This window comes from Hyalella azteca, unplaced genomic scaffold, assembly GCF_000764305.2.
Source record: "Hyalella azteca isolate HAZT.00-mixed unplaced genomic scaffold, Hazt_2.0.2 contig4447, whole genome shotgun sequence".
NCBI classification, from domain to species: Eukaryota; Metazoa; Arthropoda; class Malacostraca; order Amphipoda; family Hyalellidae; genus Hyalella; species Hyalella azteca.
This window is the reverse complement of record NW_025934661.1, coordinates 223551-234324: the sequence shown is the minus strand read 5'-3', so window position 1 is coordinate 234324 and position 10774 is coordinate 223551. Positions and strand designations below refer to the sequence as shown.

The 10774-nt window shown below is 35.8% G+C and overlaps 1 protein-coding gene across 3 annotated transcripts; it reads left to right on the top strand.

Moving 5' to 3' along the window:
• The first annotated feature begins 452 nt into the window (after positions 1–452).
• LOC108665479 (signal peptidase complex subunit 2) lies at positions 453–10656 on the top strand. 3 transcript variants are annotated; one of them, XM_018152234.2, is made up of 5 exons: positions 453–602; positions 8886–8969; positions 9170–9303; positions 9449–9610; positions 10351–10656. In XM_018152234.2, exons 2-5 carry the CDS (start codon positions 8892–8894, stop codon positions 10529–10531), a joined length of 555 nt encoding a protein of 184 aa, XP_018007723.1. In that variant the 5' UTR covers positions 453–602; positions 8886–8891; the 3' UTR covers positions 10532–10656. The 3 variants fall into 3 exon arrangements, with proteins under 3 accessions (XP_018007723.1, XP_018007722.1, XP_018007724.1); XM_018152233.2 differs by having other exon boundaries at positions 453–612; positions 8888–8969; XM_018152235.2 differs by lacking the exon at positions 453–602 and having other exon boundaries at positions 8702–8969.
• The last annotated feature ends 118 nt before the right edge of the window (positions 10657–10774 follow it).

The window sequence follows — 10774 nt, the reverse complement described above, 5'->3', positions numbered from 1 at the left end:
ATTATTCGTTATTTTAGTTTATCGAAAAATTACTGTGTGAATGTAGAAAATTTGTATTGTTTTCTATGATAACATGACTATCACAGAACTTAATTGGCCGAAAGATTTTTGACGACGTCTGAACATATGCAAATTTCAGAATATCAGACATAGTGTAGTTTTTTCAAATAGGTTAGTAAAATTGTGTGAAGTTCTTTATGAACTGAGAAATCTGTATTTTATCAATACCATATTAGTAATTTAGTATCTAGCACAATGATTAAAACGCCCTTTCCTCCGATTCACTGTGTTTGTTAAGTGAATATTTTAAGCGATTCTTATAATTATTCATATTTTTGATTCAAGGGAAAATTCTGCACTTTTTTTGGCTTGGCTGCCGTTTTTGCAAGTGAAACGTGGATTTATTTTGACAGGTGGGAATTCTGCCTGACACTGACGCCTGTTGTTGACTTTGTTCAGGTTACCGTAAGATGTGATTGGTGCTGAGTGACGTTTCTGATTGCATTGTATTATAGGATTAAATTTTACCACTAGTCCACTACAGCTATTTCAGCAGGTTCTGCAAGAGATCTGTAACATTATTAATAGACAATATTTATAACAGCCTAACAGGTTAGTTTTACTTTGTATAGAATTGTCTTTGACATGAGATTTAACGCCTAGCGGGCCCAGGTCCTAACGCCAAAATCCAAATGGCAATGGTGTTCCCTAGTTTTAGCTAGCTAGCCTAATTGTAATTACTAATTAAGCTACCTAGTACCTAGTAGGTACGAAGAGATGTAGAGTATAGTAATAACTAATAAGTATAGAATACCATAGTATTGTATATGCAGAGTCAGAGATTGCAGACTGCAGTTCATGATCAATTAGCTAACTGACCTTACTTACTTGACTCAGTCATTGTGAACACTTTCAGTGAAACTGAGTTTCAGGGGCCAGTGCCTCATAGTGGCAAACCAGTGATTTTTTAGAATCAGTTCATTTTTAATTTTCTCATTTACCCAATATTTAAGCCATTAAAGGCAATATCTTATGTATGATGATGCTGGTATCCATGATACTTTTTTGGTCTACTTATAGCCATATAGGACTTGAAATTGAACTTGAAGGAGAGTCTTAATAACTCTCTGCTTTGCCACTATGCAGTGCCTACTGCCTAGTACTAGTAGTAGTGCCTAGGTACAAGAAAAATAATAGATACCTAAGCCTTTCAATTTCAGTAAAAAGAAGAAAAATTGCATATTTTTGCCTTAGATTATTAAAAATTGCATTGAAAAAAACAAATGTTTTTACACAATTATAGGGTAAACGTGGTAGGATAAACGCGATATATTCTGACACACATAGTGGCAAACCACAGCTTTTTTAGAATCAGTTCATTTTTAATTTCCTCATTTACCCAAGATTTAAATCAATTCCTTATGCATGGTGGCAGGGAATTATTGTGAGTACTTGTGCGTTTGCAAGAGCATTGACCGGTCCGGCTCAGCGGGGGGGGGTAGGAAGGGAATAACGAAAGTCTCATTTACGACTGGACTAACCCATTGAGCAACATTTTCTCAGTTATGNGTACCTGTCTCTTATACACATCTAGATGTGTATAAGAGACAGTGTCAACTGTCAAATTTGACACATTTTTCGATGATCTCACCAGGTGGCATGCATTGTCTCTCTTTGGATCTCAATATTTTCCCACTAGATGGCCAAGACCTAGTGTTTTGGCTGTGTTTTGACGCGCAAATGTATGACGTCACAATTTCAACCATCAACAAATGCATGGAACTAAAACAAAGCTTAATATAAAGGAAAAGCAGGAGAGGTGACGGAATTACCCACGATGTCGGAATATACCGCGTTTACCCTACGCAGTATGCGCCAGCAATGATGAAATGTCACAAACTGTTGCCATATTTATTTAATAGCCTTTAGAATTCAAATCTACAAAATTGCTGAATTCCAATGCTGTGTGCGACAGTGTGACTAAATTAGGCATACTGTGAGACTAATACCAAAAACTCTTCAAAACCATCATTTTTATTTCCACGCCCTGTGTTGGAATTCCAATGCCCTGTGTTGGAATTCCAATGCCCTGTGTGAGCTGTATCGGAATACGACACAGCTTTGAATGAGCTGTGTGTGTCCCAGGGCGCAGAGGGTGGGTGCAGCGTCGTCAATATAAGGGTGTTCAAGCCCTAAGTGTCGCCGCGTAATTTTAAGATGTCGCCAGGTAATTTTTAATGAAAAGCCATTTATGCTGAGTAATGAAAAACTATTTACAAGCCACAAACTTATTTACAAGGTTGCATGCACATGTTATCCCAAATAACTAATTTTACCCTAAAAACAGTCCAATTGTACAGCAAGTGTCAACTGAACATGTGATAATGAAGTCTGACCGCTCTAATGTGACCGCAACTACGAAATCGTAAGCTTGATGTTTACATTTTTTTGGCGGGAACTCATTGCAAATGATTTCTGGACAAGCTTCCCTGCATCCTGATCCATCCAACATGTCAGAAACCTTACTTTTTTTAAGTAGTTGGCCGAAGACTGACAAATATATTAACTGCAAGAATTTCAATCTAAATGTGTCGGCAAGATCTTCTAAAGGCGTAAATTTTGCTACTGAAGCGATCTTGCAATATTCATCCACTCTCTGCACAGTGGTCAGTGTGTCTAATTCCGAGCTGTATCAAATTAGTTTTTGTGTCTAAAACCGTCTCTTAACTTAATCATCTATTAATTTATTTATCGCTTAAAATCAGCAAATACAAGTATACTTGAAGTTAAAGGATTCCTAATATATTCACAGATTTATTTAAAAGTCACCAACCATAATATTCTTTCTACACAAACAGTTTTATCACTATTTGGTAGAGCAAGGTTAACTATCAACTTTGACACATTTTTCGACGATTGTTAATATAAAGGAAAAAGTTGAGAGGTATTGGAATTACCCATGATGCCGGAATAAGGTGCATTTATCCTATCTACTCGGCAAGCCGTGACTGGACTTTTTGAGCCTTGGTTTCATGGGTTTGCCAGCCATGATTTCATTTCAATTTTCTTTGAGCCATGATTCCATTTCTTTGAGCCGTGAATTTCACATTTTGGCCATGAAAGGCCATATACTAGCCACAAACTTTTTTTCAAAGTCCCATGCACGTGTTACCCCAAATCTCTAATTTTACCCTAATAACAGTCATCAAGCAACACCATTTGTCTTCACTTAAGTGGCAACTGAACACATGATATTGCAATCTGACTGCTCGGCACTCTGACGTGGCCGCAATTACTCAATCTTCAAGGAAACATTTTAGATGTTGAAACAACATGTTTGCCAGCAAACTGTGATTTTATCAATCAAACAGAAATACATGACATTAAAGCCATGCTATTTCAGAAAAAATAGGACTTTTCCAGCTTTGTGGCTAATGGCTTAAGGCTTCATATATAGATGACTGAAAATTGAAACAAAAGGCTCTACTTGCAGGCTGCCACACAGAAAGCAAAATTATTCCACCTCTGGATTTACTCAGTCAGTTGCTTTATTTTGGTTAAAATATAAGCCTGTACCTTGAGTTCTTGAGCCAATCAGTCACAGGAATTGTGGGCAAAGTTTATTAATAGTCATGGACAAATAGGTTATATCATTTGATTTTTGAAAATAGCATGCCAAAATTGGTTTTAATTAATTAAAATTATCTTGTCTAACAAATTAAATATAATTAACATTACCTACCAATAATTGCATTTCTATCTAATTTTTAGTTTTTATTAAGAAGTACCTAGTCAGGCTTCAACTCAAAGACAATGGCATAGAGACTAGGGACAGACAGCTTGATTAAAGAAAATTGACTTGAGGCATGGGCATTTTTGTCTCATTTATAGCTAAAGGTGACTTTGGCCCAATTTTCTAGTTTGGCTTAGGTTAGGTGACTTGAGTTATGTAACTTATGTTGTGGATGCCAAATTTATTGCCCAAAAGGGCCAAGATATGGTCAAGTGGTTGTCAAATTCAGCTAATTGCTTTTCCATATTCCAAAGATCACAATTCATGACATGGACAAAGATAAGCATGGTACCATTTTAAGGTATATACCGTAAACTGGGGTAACTTAGACCACTTTTTTTTTAAATGATGCCATTTTTTACTAGATAAGTTAAACTTAAATTGAAACCTGCAAAATACAGGTCTACACTCTAGCTTCACTCACCATAAATTGCTGGCTCCTGCCTCTCATAGTTTTGATGTAATTTAAAAAAAATCGATGGTCTTTTTTACCCCAGCTCTGGGGGTATCTTAGACTGTGTGGTAAAATCAATTATATTTTTTGGTAAAATAACTCCAAATAACTCCAGGTTTTGGTGCATTGTAGTAGAACTCTTCTAGTTACATATGCAACTGACAAATTTGAGGAAAGTTTCATAGTTTGCAAATGGAGGGTCCCGCCCCCCAGGTGGTCTAAGTTCCCCCGAACGGGGGAACTCTGACCACCTAATGGCAGCCCTGACAGGGTTAACATAGACCAGCTTGGAAATTAAGTTAAAATTACCATATATAAGACTCTGTAGAGTCTGAAACCTAAAGAAAAAACATTAATAGGTGTATCAAAGATGAAATGTTATATATGGTAATTTTAAATTAATTTCCAAGCCGGTCTATGTTACCCCGTCAGGGCTGACATTAGGTGGTCTAAGTTCCCCCATTGGGGGGCAGCGCCCCCCATTTGCAAACTATGAGACTTTCCTAAAATTTGTTTGTTGCATATGTAACTAGAAGAGTTGTGGAGTTATTTTGCCAAAAAATAAAAAAATTGGAGGGGGTACTCCGACAGGCTTTAAATAATAGCTTTTTTTCGTGGGTCACATTTTTAATTTTTTAACCTATTAGATATGCAAACTTTTTAAATCTTTCTATTGTGTTACGTAGCCTCAGTATTAGGCCTTTAATGCCCGTTGACAGAATTTTTCTATGTCAAATAGTTTTTGAGTTTTGGGGGTTTTTGTTAAAAAAATGAAAAGTGGTCTAAGTTACCCCGGGAGTCTAAGTTACCCCAGTTTACGGTATATTATACATAGAACTGATCAAATGACCTGGAAAGTGGAAACATCAGCAAGAATGTAACTTTGCTAATTTATATTATAATTTTGGGGCTCCAAAGAGGATTGGTATTTTCGCACTTATTACTGATAACTCGTAGCTCCAAAGTAACAATTAAATTTTCAATACATTTTGAATCTTGCAGGCTGAGAGTGCTTTTCTGAGTTCTGTACTTGATTAGATAAGACTTATAAGAGGTATATAAATAATCTAACAGAAATCTTACTGTTCTCAAAATGACAGAAAAGCTGTGATCATGGTTTGAAAGGTACTGTTAAATGGGATAAAAGGGGACAGTTTTGAGCGTTTCTTGTTAATAACTTCTTACCATGAAACATTTTACAGACAAGTTTAGGCTCATTTTATAGCTCTTCGCAAGGGCTATCAAATGGCATCTTCAAAAAATTCCATATGATATTTGTAAGGTGCCAGACTCAATATAAAAGGCTCCTGAATTAATCTGGAAATGGGGTAAAAAGGGACACTTGAAATAAAACTTAATTTCGAAGTATTTTAAACACGCAGAGTGTACTCACCTATTACGGTACTTACCAGCAGTATTCCAAAGTCCTCCTCTTCCTTTTGGATGCAACGTAATGACGAGGAGCTCAACAAGCTTCTTTAGGGAGTGACCATTGCATTTAGTGACCTGGATGTTAGGAGTTATGCCTAACATCCAGGCTGTTCTGGGCCCATACTTTCAAAAAAAGTTAAGAGATCGTAAGTTCATCTGCCAATCATTGACGGCCTCTCAAGCAAAATCCACCAATCATAGACAAGAAAATAGAGCGTAAGCACCTACGTTCACTTAGCGAACTTTAAAAGTTTGGCCCCTGCTCCCCAAGAAGATTTTATTTAAATTTTTGCTTAAATTCAAAATTTAAGCAAAAATCTTTGATTAACACTTTGACTGCGACTCGCAAAATAGCCTGTATTCCTGTGGTGCGACTCATTCAAACTTGAATAACTTAAGGGGACCTTCTACCCTAAAACCGAGGTAGCCTATAACTCCTACAGTTATTGTCCGATCATCATGAAACTTCACATACATACGTAAAATGTAAAAATAATAACATTTTACTTATATGAATTTTTCGAAAAAATTGATAGAAAACGTGATATTCATAGAAAACGGACAAATAACGGGTACTATAGAAAATCTATCTCCCCCCACAAATATCGTCCGACAATATCTAATTTTGGCGTACATAGATCGCAGTAGTATCATTGGAAAGCTTAAAATGTCAGCTTTAAGATGAGACTAAGCATGTAACTGCAGCACAACTCAGGTAGAAACTATATTCAAAGATTTCAGCAGTTAATTAATTTATATGTAATTAGTTAAAGAACTCTCCCACCCGTCTCCGTTTAAAGAGCCGTCATGAACGTAAATATTCACGTAGAGAGATGGCAGTGATACCATTGGAAAGAGGAGAATTCCAGCTTTAAGATGAGTATAAAAACCGGAAAACGACATAATTGAAAATTTTAGGGTAGAAGGTCCCCTTAAGTTACAGACAAGGCAGCAAGATCAGGGCTAGTGTGCTACTCTTGTCTGAGCGAGTTCTACAAGCTTCTGACATAAAAACCGTGAGCCTCTATTGGTGCATGTCGCCTGGGATGGAAACTTTCATCTTTCTAGGCAACGTGCGCCATATGAGGTACACGGCATTTATTATTCAACTACAATAAAAAATTTGCATCACACGGGTACTACCGTAACGCTTGAAAAAACATTTTCTGTGCAAATGAAATCAGATTGTGACTGCAATAATCAAACTACAAATCATTCTGGGGTAAAATGCTGCTAAATGGGAAGTTTATAATTTATTTAGATGATGTCTTACAAAACTGCGCTAAGCAAAGCATGGAGTGGTACTGACAACTGTTCAAGTTATTGTCAAAAACTGTAGCAAATGCCTGGGTGCTTGGTGATCAGTTCTATAGTCAGTAAAAATTGATGTGAATTGCTGAAGTCCTTGAAGATTACTGAATGTATTTTCACTAGTAATAGGTCAGACACGTGAAGAAATGTTTCTATAACTAAATCACAATGATTTTAGATGTTGGCGTTCCAGCTCTAAAGTATTTGAAGCTGAGGATCTGAACTTCATGCCAAGACAAGCTACTGATCTGAGTCTTGCTTTAACATAAATGCAAAAAAAAAAAGAAGTTAGTTGGTGCTAAAGTGAGACGAAAAGCTAGAAAAGTAACTATCAATTGCTAGCCCAGTACTCAGAATCCGTATCACTGTTTATCTTGCTTTTTACAGTACCATTCTGTTTCTGTGTGAGCTTAGGCAACTTTAGAATGACTAATACTTATTTTTCTACTGCTATGATCCATACCAATACCGAAAAAAGGATTTTCAACATATTGGATGAGGATAACCCCCTTTATTTAATACTTTTTCTTTTTTGTAACCACTCATTATTTCAGGCTACATTCCAACTACTAAGATTCTTTTGATTCGATTGCACGACGTTCATATAGGTTTTTGAAAACATTATTGTCAATTATTCGTCATATTTTTTACAAGTTTATGATCTGGCTGATATTTTAAAGAGCTTTTTTAAAAAACTAATTTTTTTAAGCGTGCGCCATATATGGCGCACATCGCAGTTTAGGATATGCATGTGCGTGTACCATATATGGCGCACGTTGCAGTCAAAGTGTTAACCCATATCTATCTCAACTGTGGCCTTTGCTAACAGAGGATCTGCTGTAAATGTGTTTTAGGGTTGTACCTTATTACCCTGAGGGTTGTCCCTAATTACCCGAGGGGGGTGTCTCTTATTACCCCATCACGCAGAAGTGGCAGCCATTTTTTTGGAATGAGATAGGCAAATTCCGTCAATTACGTTTTCAAGCTGACACCTGTGTGCAATTTTTATGTATGTAAATTTTTTTTAATATGGCAAATATTTTTTTTTGCTCTAGACCTTAGCAGAGTGACTTTTCCAAAATTGCATTTTTCACACTTTTTTTCAGTGATTTTTTAGAGATAGTAAATGTTTGATTTCTTGACTAGCTTAAAACTTGATATATAGTAAAAATATTGAAGTTTATGCCACTATTTTTAGTTTTGCAATATTTTGATTAGTTGAGCTGCTACAACATTGCAAAATATGGCACACCCATCCCGATTTACACTGCCTGTCTCTTTTTACCTCGTTTGATGGTAGATATATTCTATGCCTGGCTATAAACTGATGCATTTTCAATAAATTTAGAATCTAATGGCTTGATCAGGTACTTTTACTTATAATTTGATAGGTAGTGTAATTCATTATTAATCTGTATCAATGGCAGCTAAATAAGTTGCCATTTATCAGTTGCTGTAAGGGTATTGCTTAGCTGTTTGGTACTAAAATCCATATAATATATACTGGTCAGAACTACAGTTTGCAGAGTTTATAACAACAAAATTACTACAAAGATGTTTTTATTGTAATATTTTTGACAAAGGAATTTTTTTTAATTTGTATTGACGACATCAATTCTATCTTGATTCAATGTATAAGAGTACAAAAGTTAGCATGAGATACATGAACTGCATTAATAATCAATCATGTGGCAGTTGAAATATAATTTTGGTAATTGTTGCCTGTCTTCAGACCTCCACTATGGACACTCTATTATTAATACAAAACCAATTGATTGCTACCTTATTGAAGTAACTAGACCATCAATTGTATTAAAATTTAGGGATTCTTAGATAAATTTAAATTGGGTGATTTTTCATGTTCTGAAGACTTGTTGCTATTGTTTATTCCAACTTAGAATCATGGAAGAAGACCCCCCAACCATCAACAAGTGGGATGGCAATGCTGTCAAGAATGCATTAGATGATGCAACCAAAAGTGTAAGTTTATTTGTACTCCTCCAAGTTTTTAATTTTTTTACGATTATTGACTTCATATTAAAATCATTATTTGGTAATTCTTAGATTGACAATTGAGTATTTTTTATTTTTTTTTCTATTATATGAAGATGATTTCAACTGTAATTTATGGTACCAATTGTTGTACCATTATTTTATCAATAATATAAAAATTCTTGCAGGTGATGATGAATCACATCTGCAGCAAAGAATGCTTCAGACTCATTGATGGGCGGCTCATCATTTCCTCGTTGGCTGTGGGATTTTCTCTCTTTGCCCTTGCATATGACTACTTATTCCCATTCCCACTCTCAAGGTACACATATGTAATTTTTATTACTTACACTATAACATTTTCATCTGTGATAGATAAAATTGCATCTTTAATTAAAAACAATGACCAAATGAGTTCAAATCATCATTTGAGTATTTTGTTTTTTGATTTGCCAATTTAATTTAAGGTCAGTGCTGATGCTGTGTGTGGTCTGCTACTTTGTGATGTCTGCCATCCTGACGTGGCACACATCAGTCGTTGAGAAGGGCACATTTGCAACTGTCCTCAAGGAGGACCCCAGCCATATTGACCCCAGCGACGTGTGGAGTGCTTCTTCTAACATCAAAAGGTGTGGGCCATGTGCTGTTTCTGACACCTCCTGCTGCCAGAATTCCTTGCACTTTTGTACTCATTTTTATATGTCCGATGTCATTTAAAACTGAAATTATCCTTACTGGCCTAGAGATTTCTGAATTGAAAAATACCTTTTTATTAAATAGGTAAGTAATTGCATAAAAGTTCGGGAACTTGATACAAATAAATAAAATGAGTCTTTTATTACTCTTACATTGTTTGGAGGGAAAAAAATAAGTGCCAAGCATCATAATGACTCATTAAAATACTACCAATTTCATTTCTTGTCAGTATCATCAACATCGCAGAAGTTTTTGTCAGATGTTCCTAGTGTATTCCTAACTTTGTTTATGCATGATTTGTTATTTCGAATTCATTGAATTTCATGCAGTAACTTGCTTGAAGTGGACACGTTGGTTGCTTCTAAAGATTGTAATCAGTTTTCTCTTTAATTACCTATATCTGCAGGAGAGAAAGGAAAGAAATTCAGTATTTTTATATTTCTCTAGTATTGCTGAGCATTTTCTTTTGCTTCCACATTCCGATTTTTAATGTGTTTTCATATAATTTTTAACGTAATCTCAAGTCCTAACACATTTTGAACCTTTAATAGTAATTCTGAGCTAAATGCCCGCTTTCAGATGTCCAGAAAGCCATCTTGATGTGGTGAATAATAAATAAACGAATTTCCCTCTCTCTAAATTTGATCTGTTAATGATGTTTCGTGGTTTTCAGGTTTGACACAGTTTACCACCTGACACTAACGTACAAGTGTGGCAAGACAAAGCAGGTAAAAGAATCTTCCGCTGCTCTCCCAATCGAGAAGTATTTTGACGTCAACGGAAAGCTTCTGTACGATAGAGTGTCGCGCGAGGTGCTCAAGTTGCGCGACAGCATCATCAACAAGATGAACTGAGTCTGCAGTGGATGCATCTCGACCGCATTCCATCGTGTGCGTGTTTTTTCTGGCTACATTTCTGGCACGTGTGTCTTCAAGGTCTTCGTAAAAAATTTTGGGTCAAATTACACATCAAATCTATATTTGGTTGAATTTTTTTCCGTTTTTCTGAGCTGATGGGTGGCATTATCCAGTCTATATAACGATATTGGCAATAATATGTAATTACGTACGTAGTTCGTCCGCAAAGGCTAAACAATC